This window comes from Jaculus jaculus, chromosome 5, assembly GCF_020740685.1.
Source record: "Jaculus jaculus isolate mJacJac1 chromosome 5, mJacJac1.mat.Y.cur, whole genome shotgun sequence".
In the NCBI taxonomy this organism is placed as follows: Eukaryota; Metazoa; Chordata; class Mammalia; order Rodentia; family Dipodidae; genus Jaculus; species Jaculus jaculus.
The window spans coordinates 174,098,085-174,117,809 of record NC_059106.1 but is presented as its reverse complement, the minus strand read 5'-3'; the positions used below and the strand labels follow the sequence as shown (position 1 = coordinate 174,117,809).

General features: G+C 39.0%; 1 protein-coding gene and 1 non-coding gene across 2 annotated transcripts in view; both read left to right on the top strand.

Moving 5' to 3' along the window:
* Babam2 (BRISC and BRCA1 A complex member 2) overlaps window positions 1-19,725 on the top strand; it is a 442,166-nt gene that overhangs the window by 153,350 nt on the left and 269,091 nt on the right. Inside the window, exon 6 of the mRNA XM_004669403.2 lies at window positions 14,387-14,461. Coding sequence (XP_004669460.1) covers window positions 14,387-14,461 — 75 coding nt within the window. The remainder of the gene's footprint in view (window positions 1-14,386; window positions 14,462-19,725) is intronic.
* On the top strand, window positions 8,088-8,194 carry LOC123461155. The gene has a single exon (XR_006637472.1). It is a non-coding gene; the product is annotated as a U6 spliceosomal RNA (small nuclear RNA).

Below are 19,725 nucleotides of genomic sequence, written 5' to 3'. Positions count from 1 at the left end.
AATGGTATAGTTCAGTCAGATGGTAGATCTATTTTCATCTTTTTCAGGAGCCTCCATACTGATTTCCATTGTGGTTTTACAAGTTTCCACTCCCACCAGCAGTGGATAAGGGTTCCATTTTGCCCATAGCCTCACCAGCACTTGTTCTCATTCTATTGTTTTGATGATTAATGCCATCATGACTAGATTGAGGTGGAATCTTAAAGTCATTTTAATTTGCATTTCCCTGATGACTAAAGACGTTGAACATGTCTTTAAATGTTTATTACTGGTCATTTGCATTTCTTCCTTTGAGAACTCTGTTCAATTCTCTTTTCCATTTTTTGATTTGATTGCTTGATTTTTTTTATTGCTTAGTTTCTTGAATTCTAGATGTTAGATCTCTGTCAGAGGAATAGTTGGCAAAGATTTTCTCTTTAGGTTGTCTATGGACTCTGTTGGTAGTTTGCTTGTCTTGATGAAGTCCCAGTGGTTGAGAGTTTGTCTAATTTCCTGGGCTACTGGGGTTTTATTCAGAAAGTCTTTATGTATGCCTGTATCTCAGACTATTCCTAATTTTTCTTCTAGTCATTATACAGTTTCAGGTCTTAAATTTAGGTCCTTAATTCATCTGGAGTTGATTTTTGTGTAGAATGAGAGAAGTGGGTCTAGATTCAGTTTTCTACATGTGGTTGTCCAACTTTTTAGCACCATTTGTTGAAAATGCTCTTTTTTTCCCAGTGTGTGTTTTTGGTCCCTTTGTCAAAGATCAGGTAGCTCTATTGACTTGAACTGAGACCTAGATCTTCTATTCTGTTCCATTGATCCATGTCCTTTTTCATCTTTAAATAATTTTATTTATTTATTTGTGAGAAGAGAGAGTGTGAATATGGACATTCCAGGGCCTCTTGCTACTGCAAACAAACTTTAGATGCACGTACCAATTTGTACATCTGGCTTTATGTGGGTACTGGAGATTTGAACCTTGACTGGCAGGCTTTGCAAGCAAGTGTCCTTAACTGCTGAGTCATCACTATAGCCCAATCTTGCTACATTTAAAAGGAACTTTATTATTTTGTTAAATAGCATAGGTATTTAGGGCTATAGAGATGGTTAGCAATGAAGGCACTTGACTGCGAACCCTAAGGACCCATGTTGACTCTCCTTGTAAGCCAGACGTACAAGGTGACACACAAGGTGACACAAGCATGCAAGGCCACACATGTGTGGCTGGAGGCCGTGGTGCACCATTTTTTCTCCCTCACTCTCTCATTCTTGTTCTCTCACATAAAAAAAAGTAGTCTGTTTGCCTTGCCTCAAAAAAATGGAAAAAAAAAAATACAGGTATTTAGACCACATTCATGTTTCTTTCAGAAGCAGCCATATCAAGTAGAAAAGACCTTGCTTTTAAAAAAAAAATGTATTGATAACTTTTATACTTAGAAAAGACCTTGTTATGCATAAGCATATAGAGCATGTAGGAAACTGCTACAGAGCAGCCCACGAAGAAGAGCTAGAGTTGTGTTTCTCACTTTTCTGTGTGAAGCGGCACCCTTGTTCTGAAATCTTGGGTATGCTGCTCTGTTTCCTCAGTGACATGTAGATGAGGTGTATACCCTTGCACACTTGTTCTCAACATGAAGGAAGTAGACAGATGTTGCCTAAGGCTCAGCTGCCTCAGATTTTAAAGCCTTCTTTATGTAGTAAGAGACAAACCATGCAGAACCCTACATTTGAAGTGTGTTGTTTTTGATAATGTAAAAATGACTCATTTTTCTTCTTCAAAAAAGAGTTTTCTTAGCCAGACATTGTGCTGCACACCTTTAATCCTAGTAAATTGGAGGCAGAGGTAGGAGGTTCACTGTGAGTTCAAGCCAGCCTACGACTATAGAGTTTCAGGACAGCCTGGGCTAGAAAAAGAATCTACCTTGACTCCCGTCCCCCCCCCCCAAATAAAGTTTTCTTTTTTTTCAGATATTTTAATGTATCTGTAGAACCATCCACATATTTGTTGCTGAGAACTATGGGAGGCATGTGAGTGACTAAGCAGAACTATTCCCTGGGACTCGGAGTTAGTACTTAGATTTATTTCTTTATAAATGACTGGTCAGTGGCATATAAGTTTTTGAGGATATTTTTCTTATATTATCTAGTCAAAAGAATTTTAAATCACAGTAGTAGATATTGAAAAAGTAAAGCACAGACACAGCAGAGTTAACGAGAGAACCCGCACGGGCTAGCCCAAGGACCGTTAAGGCAGAGGGAACAAGAAGAGTCTGCACCGGCTAGCACAAGTGCAAACATAGCAGAAGTAACGAGAGAACCCACAGGGGCTAGCACCTTGGAATTGAGCTTCTAGGACATACTTCATGTCCTTTTAACAAACTTTCTTTTACTTTCTTGGTAGTTTGAGACTCAACTCTATTGCCTGAAATAACGGTCATAAGCAAATTGTTCCCAAAGCATTGTGGAACCTTTGTCAATACTCTTGACATAAACATAATATTTTATTAAATTGTCTTTCTAGGTAAAATCACCTTTAAAGTCCCTGAAGACTCATATTGCATTGTATGTCCTAAGATCTCTATTCCCTCTCCTAGCTGGTGCCTTGTATGCTCAGGACTTGCTTGATGAGTGAATGGATGATTAAGTGAGCACACATTGTGAGAATTTAAAATTTTAAATACCTTAAAAGTTTTTGAATGGGGCTGGAGAGATGGCTTAGCAGTTAAGCGCTTGCCTGTGAAGCCTAAGGACACCGGTTCAAGGCTCAATTCCCTAGGACCCATGTTAGCCAGATGCACAAGGGGGCGCACGCGTCTGGAGTTCCGTTTGCAGTGGCTGGAGGCCCTGGCGCGCCCATTCTCTCTCTCTCTCTCTCTCGCTCAGCCTCATTCTCTCTCTGTCTGTCCCTCTCAAATAAATAAATAAAACAGAAAAAAATTAAAAAAAGTTTTTGAATGGATAATGTGTTTATTTTGTTCAGTTACTTTCCCATCATTTCCTGAATTCACCCAAATTATAACACTTTCCTTTCCTTCTCTCTTTCCAGAGCAACACTACTACCACTTTCTTTTAGAACAGCTATTCAGTGTTTGCTCCCCTTTATATAAATAGTAACATGTATCATGCATTGTTTTGCTCTTTACCTTTGACTTACTGGAACTCACTTTTTCCATTGAAGCACAAAAGAGCACTCTTGTTCTTTTGAAAGATTGTGTAGTATTTATAACTGAACCATAATTTATTAAATTTTAATTATGTTATTGGACAGTGTCCCTAATCTTTTCTACTACAAACAATATGTCAGTAAGTAACCTTATTATTTAATTTTGCATGTCTTGAAGAAAATACCTAAAACAATTATATTTGTTTTAGCTGTCACCAAAATGCCCTAAGTAAAGCTTATACCAGTTTATTAACTTAGTAGGAGTATATGAAAGTGGTTGTTCCATATATATATATAAAATAACACATGCAATGGTGTATATATGGTTATATGGTTCACGTATATGTGGGTGTGAGGCCAGAATAGAACATCGGGGTGTCTTCCTTTATTACTCATTCTCATCTATTTCCTTGAGATATTTTCTCTTACTGAATCTAGAGCTGCTCTTGTTTTTTGACCAGACTGACTATACAGGGAGTCCCTGTGATTCTCTGGTGTGTTTTTTCACAAGCCTGGAGTTACAGGTATGTATGGCCATGCCCAGCTTCCTATGTGGGTGTTAGAGAGTCAAACTGAGGGTAAAAACAGGCCCTCACACTTGTGCTGTAAGAGCATCTGTCTGTTGAGCCATCTCCCCAGCTGATCAATAATGTATTAACATATCATTAGATTTCCATCAAATTTTAGTTTTATTTTTTTTATTTTTTATTTTTTTGCCATTGAAATTTCTTCATATTATTTTTTTTTTTACAAATAATGTTTTTATTTCACTTCTTAAAACAAAAACAAAAAACAAAAAAATGTCTACATTTAGTCAGATAGTTTTATTAATGGCTGTCTAGCCCCTGTGGACCTGATCTTCCCACAGATAACACCTAAAGCGCTCTGTACAAAAGGTAAAGACTGGAGGGAAGAAGCTGGCAGATACAGGGTGGGGATTGATTCCTGGAGGAATGGAAACAGGAGCCTTGACGTTATGGGACAGAATCAAATATACAGCAAAATACAGTCACTGGAAGACAGGTGAGGAAAAGGAGAGAGCAGGAAACCGCTTGTTGAAATAATGCCAACGTAGAGAAATCTGCCATATAGAGACACAGTGAAGAGAAGCTCATAGACTCAGGAAGCTGTACCATCTCAATTGGGATAAATATGCAAGGACAAAATAGACAAGGCACATCATAGTCAAAATGAATGAAAAAAATGTGGGCTGGGATGAAAAAGAAAAGAAACTGTGAGCCAGTAATGCAGGTCTTTGGTCCCAGCACTTAGGAGGCTGAGCTAGGAGGATCACAAGAGTTGAGGCCAATCTGGGCTATAGTGAGACTCTGCCTTGAAAACAGAGAACTGAAAAAAGAAAAAGAAAAGAGAAATTCTTGGTGATCAGAAAACAATGATGTTAGGTACAAATAATTTGAGTTTCCATTGACTTCTCATTAAAAACAATGGAGGTGAGAAGACAAAATGACAACCTTAAAAATAATACTATTGGGCTGGAGAGGTGGCTTAGCAGTTAAGGCGTTTGCCTGCAAAGCCAAAGGACCCCTGTTTGACTCTCCATGTAAACCAGATGCACAATGAGGCGTACATGTCTGGAGTTCGTTTGCAGTGGCTGGAGGTCCTGGTGCACCCATTCTCTCTTTCTCTCTCTCTCTTTCTCACTCTCAAATAAATGAATAAAATATATTAAAAAACACTATTGATTTCTGCCAGTCTGTTTGGTGAAAAATTGTATTTTAGTTTAATTTGCGTTGCTTTTATCAGGAATGAAGTTTTTTCATATACTCAGAAGTCATTTGCATTTCTTTTCTGATCAAGTTTTAGGTTGTTTCTTCTTTAGGATTTTCTGCTGTTTCTGTTTTAGATACATTAGCTCTTTATGACAGGCTCGTCAGGCATTCATTGAGCTTGCCTGTCATCTTGGACATTGCTACTGGTATTCTTTGTCCATTTAGAATACTTTTGTTTCCAGGAGCTCAAATATATCTGCCTTTTCATTAATGGCTTTTGAATTTGGAATCATGTTAGAAAGTCATTCTTCTCCCCCACTGCCCTCTTCTCATCAGTGTTTTCTTGTTTATGGTTTCTGTTTATATGCTGAAATGCTCAATCAATTTGGAATTTATCCTGATATTTAAAGTGAGCTTTGGGCATGTTTTACGTTTTTCTCATACCTTCTTGTCCCAATACCCAGTGTAGTTGGGGTCCTTTCTGGTTCTTCTCTCTGTCTCTCTTTTTTAGTTTTTGTTATTCAAGGTAGGGTCTCACTCTAGCCCAGGCTGACCTGGAATTCACTCTGTAGTCTCAGGCTAGTCACCAAGTCAAGGCGAGCCTTCTACCTCTGCCTCCTGAGTGCTGGGATTAAAGGCGTGTGCCACCATGCTTGGTGCCTTTCTGGTTTTTCTGCTCCATGTCTGTTGATTTAATGAGCACCTATGCGTCCATGTTGTAGTCCTTGGTTTTATAATTTGTTTTCTCTCCAGCATAGACACTTCCCCTCTTAGTGATCTTCTCCTTCACACCTTAGTATTCTAGTCAATTTTACTGTTATTTTTCTGTGCTGGGGATTGAACCCTGTGCCCAGAGGATGCTAGGTAAGTGCTCTATCAATGAGCAGTAACTCATCCATCTTTAAAATTTATTCTGAGACAAGTTATGAAATTTGCAGAAAAATGGATGGACCTGGAAAGTATTATACGAAGTGAGGTAACCCAGGCCCAGAAAGCCAAGCGCCACATGTTCTCTCTCATATGTGGATCCTAGCTACAGATGATTGGGCTTCTGTGTGAGAATGAAAGTACTTAGTAGCAGAGGCCAGTAAGTTAAAAAGGAGACATAAAGGGAAGAGAAAGGAAGGGAGGAGGGTACTTAATAGGTTGATATTGTATATATGTAAGTACAATGATTGTGATGGGGAGGTAATATGATGGAGAATGGAATTTCAAAGTGGAAAGCGTGGGGGATGGGGAGGGAGGGAATTACCATGGGATTTTTTTAGTAATCATGGAAAATGCTAATAAAAACATTAAAAAAAAAGAAAAAAATTTATTCTGAGACAGGGTCTTGCTAACTTGCCCAGGCTGACCCTGAGCTTACTGTATTTCCTACGATGGCCTCAAATTTTGTGATTCTCCTGCTTTAGCCTCAACGTAACTGGGGATTACAGGTGTACACCACCACATCAGCATCCAGATAGTCTGTTGTTGGTTTGAAAGTTCCCCAAAAGCAATGAACTCCACGTGAGCCTGTAGTTGGGTCATACCTTCCTGGCCTTTGCTCTCAGAGAACTCTGCCCTTTGATAGTGTTATCAGCTGCTGTGTTTTTAGAGTGACTTCTCAGTAGTCTGACTCACCCCTGGACTGTAAGCTCCACGAGGGTAGCGTCTCTGTTTTACTCTGTTTTCACACACATGTGCATCTAACTTGTTTTAGACTTAATTCATAGTTAATAATGCATGATACATCTTTAGTGTTTAGGGTGAACTCTGTCACTCTTTCTGAGTAACTATAGACAAGATACTTGACTCTTCTATGCATCTTTTCTCATTTTGTAAAAATAAATTCTTTCTATTGAACATGATTTGGGAGTTAATATGTCTTAGAAAAACTTTTTCACAGTTTAATATTTTAATTTTGACTTCCTTCTTTACAGAAGATGTTTGTATTTATAACCATGAACAATTTCTAGACCTAGGCTGATTGTTTATTAATTTGAGGAATCACTCTAGCCAGAATGTCACTCAGCTGAAGGTAGAGTCCCTCTGTGTTGGCTTTTATCTTATCTGGGTGGTAATAGTCATATTCAGATAAAGGCTTGTTTGTTGACAAGAGAAATGTCCCTAAGAAAGGAAGAAGGTTTCCCTGATAGAATAGCCTGAGGTTGGCCTCTATTCAGCACAGTATGTCTACCTGTCACTTCTAAAAGAGTAGAAGATGGAGGAACAGCTGCTATTAAGAAGAAAAGCTAGGCTGGAGAGATGGCTTAGTGGTTAAGCGCTTGCCTGTGAAGCCTAAGGACCCCGGTTCGAGGCTCGGTTCCCCAGGTCCCACGTTAGCCAGATGCACAAGGGGGCGTATGCGTCTGGAGTTCGTTTGCAGAGGCTGGAAGCCCTGGTGCGCCCATTCTTTCTCTCTCCCTCTCTCTTTCTCTCTGTGTCTGTCGCTCTCAAATAAATATATAATTTTTTTTTTAAAAAAAAAAAGAAGAAAAGCTTAGGTCTAGGAAATTGCCAGACTCAGAGTCTTGTCAGTTGAAGTTACCAATACACTCTTAACTTGAACAGGGAAGGACACATATTTATGGCTAATGCTAGGGAGACGCACTAAGGCAGTTGACAGAAAGGCTGACAGTACACAGTCACAGATCAGTCAGCTCATTCTCTGTATCTTTCCAAGAGAAGATTTGACTAAGAGTTAACAAAAAAATCAAATTATTCTGCTCACTTCTCATTTCTAGTTTATAGGAAAGATTGCTAGAGACGCCAGCTCTGATGCTACAATAATTGTAAATTGCTCAAGTAACTATTGGAACTTCAGCTACAAAAGCACACAGAGTCATTGTCTGGGGTGGGACAAGGATGTTTTAACTTCTGCTTCCCTCCTGTAGGTTTGTAAGTTCAGCTTTATATGGAGGTATGTTTTCTTAGCGGCTGTGCTTCACAGGGAAGATTAGTTGACAGCAGCAAAGAGAGTCAGTGACAGCTAAGATAAATTCTTAAGTCTTTAAGAATTTCTAGCATTTCCAGTGCGAGAGAGAGAGAGAAAGAGAGAGTGTGAGAGAGTGCTGAATTTTCTTCACTCTCTTTTCTCTTTTGTTTTTGCAGTGCTGGGAATGGAACCTGCGACCTTGTGCATGCTAGGCAAGTCCTTTGCCACTGAGCTACATCACCACCTCTAGTTATCTTTACTCTTTCAGGGCCAAATGGAGAGCATACAGTAGGTGCTCAATTCAACAGCACATATGCCGAACTTGAAATAACACAGAGATGATTAGCATGGCTCCTGCATTAGGGTAACACGTGGATTTATGAAGCATTCCATAATTTTAAATGTCACAGTGAAACCCATTATTTTGTGTATTTAATTTGTGCTGATAGAAGACTTTTTAAAAGAGAGACTTGGAAATTGGAGATCATAAAGCACCTTTTCTGTTTCCTAGTAGAACAACTTCCCTTTATAATGTAAGTTCTTTTATTCTGACTTTGGCTTTGTATATTAGCCCGTTGCTGATAAACACAAATTTATATTGGTCTTGGGACCAACATTTTATTTATTATGACTGGTTTTGTACATCCAGACCTTTGCCAACAAACACAAATTTATATTATTTCTAGGATCAACAGTTTGAAAAGGAACAAATTAGGAACCATCAGAGAGTTTTAAAGAGAATGTTTGATCTAAAATAGCTGGTAGAGTAAAAATATATTGTACAAACTAAAACAGGGCAAAAGCTAAAATGAAGAGTGTAGACTAAAATAACTAGCACTTCAGATAGGCCCAAGTGCTAAATATATTGTTTTTTTCTCTTACCTTATAAGAACAAGAGTTCTTTTGATTTTTAAAATCCTACTTGTCATTTCTTTTGTTTTATTTCAAATACATATGCATGTATATATACACACATATATATACATACAAACACACACACACATATACATATATGTATATATATATTATATACACACACACACATACAAATGTATCTATCCATCTACAAACCATTCAGCTTAACATACTAAGTTTGGGCATTACCATTTTAATTTACAGATCAACACTTTGCACTAGTAGCGAAAGATGGCTGTTTATTTATTGGTAGGTAGTTTACCTTTATAAAGTGAAGTGAAGAAGGAATGAATTGAATTTGATTAATTATCATTTCTCCAACTCTCTCCCCCAACCTCTTTGAGTCCTATGGCAAATCGAGGCATGTACACAAATGTCAAGACTTGGGTTTTTTTCATGGTATTGGATAAAAGAAATTTGAATTAGGAAAAACATTTGGGTTGAAGCTTTTTAAATATTTTTATTTTTATTTATTTATTTGAGAGAGAAAGAGAGAGAAGGAGAGAGAGAGAGAGAGAGAACGGACACACCAAGGCCTTTAGCCAATGCAGATGAACTCCAGATGTATGCACCACCTTGTGCATCTGGCTTATGTGGGTCCTGGGGAATTGAACCTGGGTCCTTTGGTTTTGCAGTCAAGTGCCTTAATCACTAAGCCGTCTCTCCAGGCCCCGGGCTGAAACTTTCTAAAGTCCTGTCTTAACATTGCCTGAAAATAACTTCACAAATGTTCCACATACTTATAGTTGTCACATTAGTGTTCACTGATTATATGAATCAGATAGGGGTGTAGAAATTGTCCACACTATGGAGAACTCCTGTAGCACCTTTGATAATTACTCATGCTTGCTGGGCTCTTCCCTGAGCATGCAGGCACAGGCATGCAGCATCGCTTGGCCCTTTCTTCCTGCTGCTGTGTTTGTCTGCCTCTTTGGCTTCCTTCTGTCAACTCCATCTTGGCTTAGTTGTTCCTCTGTGAAGGAGCTCCATCTCCAGCATGAGACTTTTGAACAGTGAAAATCACAGTCTCACCAGTATGTTAAGAGAATCACCTGGCCTGTTGAGAAGAGTATTTCAACATAGTTGGAAAGAGTATGAAGCATCCAGAGACAGTTGTATTGTCCAGCCTAGATATAATGGTAGCTGGAATCATGTGGTGGTACAGGTGAGCCATAGATTGAATTCAGGATATATATCTGTAACTTTAAAAAATTCTTTTTATTTTATGTTTATTTATTTATTTGAAAGTGACAGACAGAGAAAGAGGCAGAGAGACAGAGTGAGAGAGAATGGGCACGCCAGGGCCTCCAGGCACTGTAAACAAACTCCAGACACATGTGCCCTCTTGTGCATCTGGCTAACGTGGGTCCTGGGGAATCGAGCCTTGAACCGGGGTCCTTAGGCTTCACAGGCAAGCGCTTAACCACTAAGTCATCTCTCCAGCCCTCTGTAACTTTTTATTGATAGTTTTCATATGTATATGCAGTGTATTTTATTCATAATCCCTTCCCAGTATCTTCTTTTGTCCCTTCTCCCCCTCTCCCTTCCACTGAACCCCTTCTTTCCAAATAGTGTCTCTTCTATTTTTACGTCTTTTTTGCCCTTTTCCATCATCCATGACAAAATGCTGATGAGTCCAAAATTGTGCAGTTAATGACAGCTGCTGTCAGAATATATTTTGCAGAAGAAGTCAATAGGATTTGCTACCACTTTGAATGCAGAGTAAGAGAGAAGCTAGAAGTCAGGATGAGTGTTGAGTTTTTTGGTCTGAGAGACTAAAAGAATAGAATTTCTGTTTACTACAAATTAGAAAGAAATATTGAGAACAGAACACTAAATCAAGATTTTTTTTCATGGCAGTGATAAATGAAATTTGAACTCGGAAAACATCTGGAATGGCACTACATTAGGAGGTATTGGCATGTGAATATCTTTTAGTCATTAGCCTGCATGAGACCTCCTGGGGAGTAAAGAATTAAAGAGATCTTCAGGTTAGTCTTAGGTGCTGTTGTAGTCTGCTTCACATTGCTGGTAGAAATCACCCAACTAAGAGCAGCTTCTGGGCAAAAGAGGTTTATTTTGGCTTACAGGCTTGAGGGGAAGCTCCACAATGGCAGGGGAAAACGATAGCATGAGCAGAGGGTGGACATCACCCCCTGGCCAACATAAGGTGGACCACAGCAACAGGAGAGTGTGCCAAACACTGGCATGGGGAAACTGGCTATAAAGCCCATAAGCCCACCCCCCAAAATATACTCCCTCCAGGAGGCATTAATTCCCAAATCTCTATCAGCTGGGAACCTAGCATTCAGAACACCTAAGTTTATGGGGAACACCTGAATCAAACCACCACAGGTGCACTCCAGTGTTTCCAGGTTGAGGAAACCCAATGGAGTAGAAAAGGCTATGGACACTGGACACTAGGAGCTAAGTAAACCATTGCAGGAAATGGACTGATGGAAATGATCATTTGATTTGGCAATGGGGAGGTTATTGTGAGCTGTTTTGATGGAGTGGTAAAGAGGGAAGGCTGACTAGAGAGAAGAGTAGAAGAGGAAAATCAGGCCTCAAATACTCATTTTTTAAAATGTGAAGATAATTTTGTAATAGAACAGAGAAAGAAGGTGGGAATTAAAGAAGGAAGCGAGGTCAAGGAAGAGCTTTGTTTTTCAGTGATGCTTGCATGCTGATGGGAGTGAGTGAGTAAAGAAAGAAAACTGATTTTACAGGAGAATGCAAAGAGGGGCAGTTGTTGCAAGCTTGTGTTCTTTGATGAGAACTGTACATAGCATCAGGGAAAGATACGCTTTGAACTCCCAGTGGGCTTGTTAACCCTAACACACTTCCATTTAACATCATACTGTTAGGTGTTGCTGCTATAGTTATTCCTCTCAAAGGACATAAAAACATACCCTTTTAGTCCCAGCTATGTTTTGGTGCAAAAAAATCACACTTAACAAGGGATGTTAGTTTTAGAGTCTACTAAGAGCTAGCTATATCCAATACCAGGGCCACATCGGAAATCTTAGACTTTAATGGGAGGAGGGTTATACTGTGTTGTCACCAACCTTCTTCCACCCTCCATGGTGAGCTGTTCACAGATCATTATGTATTCAGTACTGAGTTGTGATTAGCTGAGCAGCATTAGCTCTGTTCCTCTCCATTGGTGTTCTTCGCTGTACAGTGACTCTTTGACTTACCTAGCTCACCTCAGCTTTAATTTGGTCTACTCACTTACCACTTCTTTCTTTTCTGCCACAAGGTCAGGCTTGTGGGGACAGAGAAGTGTTCAGTTCTTAGCAAGAGGTTGATGCAAGTTAAAGGATGTTGCAAGTAATAACTCTAGGCCAACAGTCAGTTGTCATTGTTATCTTCTGAGCTCAAGGTTTATATTTCTGTGTGCATTTTTAAGATTTTAGGTCAGAGTGTTACAGTGGGGCCAGAACACTGAAGCCAGCTGCTCAAGTGCTTGTAGGAAGGAGTGGTGGCAGTTGTGGAATCATCTGTAACAGATATGTGTGGTATTTGGTGTGCAGCTCATCTACTTATCCATAAAATTTGTTTGTAAATAATTGCTATGTTCAAAGTTATATTTTGGGAGGTTATGTGGCTGATTTTTTTTAAAGGGAGGGAAGGCGGAAAAGATATTGGGAGCTCTGAGGTAGTTAGCATGAAAAGAATTAGATCCTTTTTTTTTTTTTTTTTTTTTTGGTTTTTCGAGGTAGGGTCTCACTTTAGCCCAGGCTGACCTGGAATTCACTCTGTCTCAGAGTGTCCTCGAACTCATAGCGATCCTCCTACCTCTGCCTCCCGAGTGCTGGGATTAAAGGTGTGCGCCACCGTCCCCAGCTCTTAGATCCATTCTTTAGAGTAGTTGAAGGTCATGTTCATCAGCCAAATACATCATATTGGAACTCACTTTGTCAAAATCCCCAGCCGACTACATGTTTGCAGTGAAGGAGGGTGAAAGACCCAGGATCCTGCCAGCCCAGCACGTAACTTTGTTGCCTTTACAGAGGATCCCTGGCACACCTAGGCCACTGCATAGTCCACTTAGAAAACTTCTGCCTCTAGATAATGATGTTATTGAAAAGAATATGATTCTCTAGCTGTTTCTATCATAAAAATCAAGAAATTTCTTGCACATGAATTTCATTTTACTTTTTATGAAACAGCTAGGGATATAGCTCTGTTGGTAGAGTGCCTGCTTAGCATACAAGAGGCTCTGGTTTTGATCCCCTGCAGTACATGAAACTAAATGTGGTGGCCCTTGCCTGTGAGGTAGAAACAGAAGGAGTGGAAGTTCAAGGTCATCATCTCAGCCTCACAGTGAGGCCAGCCTGGGCTACATGAAGCTAAAGAAGACCCTATCTCAAAAACCAAAAAGTCGGGGAGGGGTGAGTGTGCTGGGGAGATGGCTCAGTGGTTAAAGGCACTTGCTCACAAGCTTGCTGGCAAGTTCTGTTCCCCAGCATCCATGCCAAAGCCAGATATGGAGTGTCACAGGCATCTGTAGTCCCAGTGCACCTGTAGTAATTGAGGTGTGTGAGCCCCTCAGAACATCCACATCCACAAATGCACACATAATAGGAATTGGGCTTTGAGTGTGGTTTGGTGACAGGGTGCTTGCCAGCATGCATGAGGCCCTAGGTTTGATCCCTAGCAACACACACAGGAACTGTTAATGTGGTTAAGTGTCTTAGTTAGCCAAATCTTTGTATCTTTCTTCCATAGAACATGTTATGGAGGACACTAGCCTACAAGGCCTGTGTGCCCCGTTTGCCCTAGTTCTGTTTCCCCAGTACCTATGTAAAAGCCAGGTGCAGAAAGTGGTGCATGTGTCTGGAGTTTTTTTGTTTTTTTTTTTGCAGTGGCGAGAGGCTCTGCCATGCCCATACTCTCTCTCTCTGTGTTTCTAAAATAAATATATAAAATAGTAAAAACATTAGTTGATGATAATTATTAATGTATTTGTGTGAGATGAGCAACTTATGTGCATATTCACTGATGTGCTATTTTCTATGGATGGAAATTTGACCTTTGTGTGTACTACCAGATGCACTATAAGTGGATGGTGACATATCATATTGACTTACAGATATTGGTGAAGTAGTCTGGATGCTTAATAAAAGAAAATGTGTTTAAGGGGTGGGTCTAATATTGTTTGAGTTTTTAAAGAATATCAATGGTGTATTTATGTATTTATCTGTGCTTTTAAGAACAAAATGAAATACTACATTTAAATTTTATTGTGCATTGAAACATAGATTTTTGAAATTGTGCTTTTCAGTCACTGATAGCTTAAGATTTATTTTTGAGCCTTCTCTACTTTTCTAACCTTTTTATTTCTTATGTTATGTTAGGAAACTTAAATTGAAGGTGCCTGTATATTGAAAAGGTTAAATTTGTTTCCTTGGCAATAATTGCTAATTTATTTTTAATTAATTTAATCAATTTAAATTAATTGTTAATTTATTTTTTTTTCCCCGAGGCAAACCTTTACTATAGTCCAAGCTGATTTGGAACTCATTCTGTAGTCACAGACTGGGCTTGAACTGACAGCAGTCCGTCCATTTCATCCTTCCAGGTGCTGGTACTAAAGGTGTGCACCATCATGTCTGTCTTTGACAGTCCATTTTTATTATAATTTTATTATACCTTCTTTTTTCCTTACAGACTGGTGAGTTTTCAGCTCGTTTCTTACTGAAGTTGCCAGTGGATTTCAGCAATATTCCCACATACCTTCTCAAGGTAAAGATATCAGTGATTATCAGTATGAGAATATAAATAAATTGATTATTTAACTGAATATCTGTAAAACTTGTTTGTCAGCATTTTGTTCAGATAATGAATTATAGTAAAATTATTTACTGCATTGAGTTACTTTGTTTCTTTTAGTTAAAATTGTAACTTTAAAAATTATTTAGGTAGGATTTTTTTTTTTTTTTTTTTTTTTTTGGTTTTTCGAGGTAGTGTCTCACTCTGGTCCAGGCTGACCTGGAATTAACTCTGTAGTCTCAGGCTGGCCTTGAACTCACGGCGATCCTCCTACCTCTGCCTCCCGAGTGCTGGGATTAAAGGCGTGCGCCACCACGCCCGGCTAGGTAGGATTTTTTTTTTTTGTACAAGATGAAGCCACTTTAATAATCTTATTGGCATGAAAGACTTGTAGAAATTGTCTAATGCCTTCTATCTTTAAGTAGGATTTTGTATTAACCTTACTTGCTGAATAGCATCTCATTTCTTTTACTTTTCTGGTTTTTCAAGGGAGGGTCACTATAGCCCAGGCTGACCTAGAATTCACTATGTAATCTCAGGGTGACCTTGAACTCATGCTGATCCTCCTACCTCTGCCTCCTAAGTGCTGGGGCTAAAGCTGTGTGCCACCACATCTGGTTAGCATCTCATTTTCTTTTCTTTCTTTCTTTCTTTTTCTTTTCTTTTTTTTTTTTTGAGGTACGGTGTCACTCTAGCCCAGGCTGACCTGGGATTCACTATGGAGTCTCAGGGTGACCTCTAACTCATGGCAGTCATCCTACCTCTGTCTCCTGTGTACTGGGATTAAAGGCGTGCGCCACCACACCTGGCTAGCATCTCATTTTCTTGATGTGAGCATTTGTACTCTGGCACCCTCACAGCTGGGCTGTCCTAGAGACTCAGAATTGAGTTAGACTGGTGTGTATGACGTTCTTTATACTGGGATGCAGGCCCAAGGAAGGAGCAGCTGTTTTGAGGAGGGTTCTGTACATGTTTTGTAGAAGAGAGACTCTGAGGGTCTAGACCATGGTTTATGAGAGACTGAACAACTCAATAAAAAAGTCCTGGAAAGGATGCTTTCAGATAGAGGCCCAGGTTGATCTCAGATGAGGATTTTGGTTATGGTTTAAGATATAGCTGGCTGCCCTCAGCTCTCCTTTTAGCCTGTGCTTGTTTAATTTCAATCTAATATAAACAAAAGATCTGCAGCAGGGAGAGCTGGTTCAGCAGTTAAAACACTTGCTTGCAAATCCTGCTGACCTAGGTTTGACTCCCCAGTACCCACATAAAGCCAGACATACAAAGTGGCACATGCATCTGGAGATTGTAGCAGCCAGAAGTCCTGGGGCATCCATTCTCCCTTTGTCTGTCTGTCTCTGTTCATAAATAAATAAGGGTAACTGCCTTGCTAGCTTGATGCTGCTCAGAGAGCTGATTGTGTTTATAACTGTTTAGAGAATCAAGGTGGAATCCTTGTAAAGTTTCCCTGAATGCTAGAGTAATCAATACTATTTGATATTAATCTTGAGAATGATTGGAAGTATATTTTGATAGAATATAGGCTGGAGACAGAAAAGACTAAGGAATTTTTTTTTAACTCATTTCTTAAAATAAGGAAAGTTCCTTTTGTCTAAATAAAACATGGGACTTTCCTGTTGCATGCACGTAATTAACCTCTTTTTCTCTTTCTTTCTTTCTTTTTTTCTTTTCTTTTCTTTTTTTTTTTTTTTTTTTTGAGGTAGGGTTTCCCTCTATCTCAGGCTGACCTGGAATTCACTATGTAGTCTCAGGGTGGCCTAAAACTCATGGTGATCTTCCTGCCTCTGCCTCCCGTGTGCCACCACACCAGGGTACTATTAGCCTTTTAAAAAAAAACTTAAAAAATTTTTTTGCTTATTTATTGGGGGGGGGGGAGAGAATGGCATGGCAGGGCCTTCATCTGCTGCAAACGCACTCCAGACATATGTGCTACCTTGTGAATCTGGCTTATATGGGTCCTGGGGAATCAAAACTGGGTTCTTTGGCTCTGCAGGCAAGCACCTTAACCACTAAACCATCTCTCCAGCCCTACTCTTTTATTTTTAGTTGGCTATTTTTCTACTCTGTAACCAGTAGTTGTGGAGTCCAAGTGAAACTAGAGGTCAGCAATTTATATCATTTTCTCAACAACCTTGTGTTGGGAAATTAGAATATTAGATCTGTATTTCCATGTATAATTAATTTGGTTTCAGCAATTATTGTGCTGTGTTAGTACAGCTAGAAGTCTGCTTAGAAACCCATAAAACACACACTTCAGTGGCCTCTTTCATATGTAATCAAAACAGCTTTCACAGCATATATGAGTACATTGCTCATATAGGCATGTTAATCCATAGTTCATAGTTATTGTATGTTTGTGTGGATTTGTTGCAGATTCTGTTTATTTGGCATTGATACTGTCTGTGCTTATGTCCTGGAAGGTCAAAGAAGAGTGCTTTTTTTGCTCATAAGCTAATATATTTTTCTCTTTACTATCAAATTCCTCTATTTTTAACTTAAGAAGTCTTATTTTATGTTATATGTCTACTTTCCTTGTCAGTGAGATAAGAGAGAGGCGGCATTTGCCAAAATTGTGAACTTTTGTTTTTCTTCACATTACTATATAGTGATTTCTTTCCCATAAATAATATGCCTGCATTGCAACACTACTGTCTTTCTGGATCTTTAGTTCGTGTAGAGAAAGAGAAACAAGGTCAAAATGGGATCATCCTCAAACCACAGCAAAACAAACAAATGAAACTCACACATCCAAAAAACAACTTGCCAACAACGTACCAGAAACAATGTCAAATACCTACTGAGGCCTGTAAGATCTGTTGTATCCTCACCTTGAAACACATGGCTGTCCTCTCTAGAGAGATTTTGCTTTGGGAACTCTGAAGAGGTATCTGAATGTGGACGTTCCTCGTCTAATTTCTAGTCCTCTAATTGATAGAGTAAGTCCAAAAGTAAAGTCAACTGTTCCAATTCCTAGGGTTAGGATGATTTTTTTCTAGAATCTAAGTTGTTTTATGTCACCTTACCAAACAATTCGATTGAGAAGGAGCACTTTGAAATAGTAACGTGGCATGGAGTTTGACTACATGAATTTTGAATTGCTGCAGTGAAATGTCATTGCATGATGATGACTCAACATATAGTCATAAATTTACACGACCAATTATGCTTGTTTCACTCACCGTAGTGTTCTCTGATGTTAGAATAGCATCAAATATTCAGTGAAATGAGTTTGCTTAATATTGTATTATTATAAAACATGGTTCTTGCATGGGAGAGAGTGAATCCTGAAAATGAAACCTGAATTTTACTCTTGGTTAGCTAAGTCAAATGTTTTGATAAATAAATTGTTTAATGTATAGAAAAAAAAAAATTCCAGGGCTAGAGAGATGCATAGCGGTTAAGGTACTTGCCTGCAAAGCCAAAGGACCCAGGTTTGATTCCCCAAGACCCACGTAAGACAGATACACAAGGTGGCATATGCATCTGGAGTTGTTTACAGAGGCTGGAGGCTCTGACACACCCATTTTTTCCCTCTCTCTCCTTCTTCCTTCCTTCCTTCTTTCCTTTTCTCTCCCCCTTCCTTCCTTCCTTCCTTCCTTCCTTCCTTCCTTCCTTCCTTCCTTCCTTCCTTCCTTCCTTCCTTCCTTCCTTCCTTCCTTTCCCATCTCTTTCTAGTAAACAAATAAAATAAAAATATAAAAAAATAAAAACAGTTCTACATTCATTAGTTTTCACTTGCAAGTTGATAGGAATCCAGCATGAATGTGTATAGATCTGGTTGTTATAATAACTACTCTTGCATAAATACTCAGTGCTGTTTTTGATTGAATGCGTACAGTGTTTAGTTAAATTTTAGAATCTACCTGTATTTTATTCCACTCAGCCTACTTGAATACTCCCATATCAGGGAAACTCAACCCCTAGGAACACATTTGTAGATACTCTGAGAGTCTTAAGAGCCACGCCTAACTCATTAAGCTCCTATCCTGAAGATAAATGACATCAAATCAATTGATACATCTAAGAATACCCAGCTTAAGCTCCTATCCTAAAGATAAATGACATCAAATCAATTGATACATCTAAGAATACCCAGCTAAGCCGGGCGTGGTGGCACACGCCTTTAATCCCAGCACTTGGGAGGCAGAGGTAGGAGGATCGCTGTGAGTTTGAAGCCACTCTGAGACTCCATAGTGAATTCCAGGTCAGCCTGGGCTAGAGTGAGACCCTACCTCAAAAAAAATTGCAAAAATCAAAAAAAAGAATACCCAGCTAGCTAGAAAATCCAATATAAAAAATATAAGAGCCACACTTAACACCTTAAGTTCCTACCCTGAAAATATATAACATCAAATCAATTGATACAGCTAAGAATACCCAGCTAGCTAGAAAATCCAAGCATTAACTTAATCCAAGATGCAAAAATATATACATTATAACATAAGAAACACTAAAAAGCAAGATGATATAAATCCACCTAAAAGTATTAATGCATCAGAAATGTCCTCCAGTGAAAACGAGTTAGAGGAAATGCCTGAGAAAGAGTTCAAAAGAATGATTATAAATATGTTCAAAGAGGTCAAAGAACAAATCAAAAGAATCAAAGAAGAAATCAAAGAGGAAATCAAAGGAATCAAAGAAGACGCAGGACACCAATTTAATGAAGTAAAGAAGGCAATACAAGACATAAATAAGGAAATAGAAATAATAAAGAAAACCAGCCAGAATTACTAGCAATGAAGAACACAGTTAATGAAATAAAAAACTCTGTAGAAAATCTCACCAGTAGGATGGATGAGGGAGAGGACAGAATATCTAAGCTAGAAGACCAGGTGGCAGATCTAATACAGTCCAACAAAGAGAAAGACAAACTTATAGAAAAGTATGAGTGGGAATTTCAAGATATTCAGGACACTATGACAAGATCAAATATAAGAATTCAGGGCATAGTAGATGGAGAAGAATTCCACTCCAAAGGCATAGTAGGCGTCTTCAACAAAATCACAGAAGAAAATTTCCCCCAAATTGGGAAAGAGGTGCCAGTGCAGATACAGGAAGCCTTTAGAACCCCAGCCAGACAAAACCCAGAAAGAACCTCTCCTCGCCATATTATAGTCAAACTTCCAAACACACACACCAAAGAAAAAATACTGAAAGCAGTTAGAGAGAAAAATCAAGTTACCTACAAAAGCAAGCCCATCAGGATTACAGCAGATTAT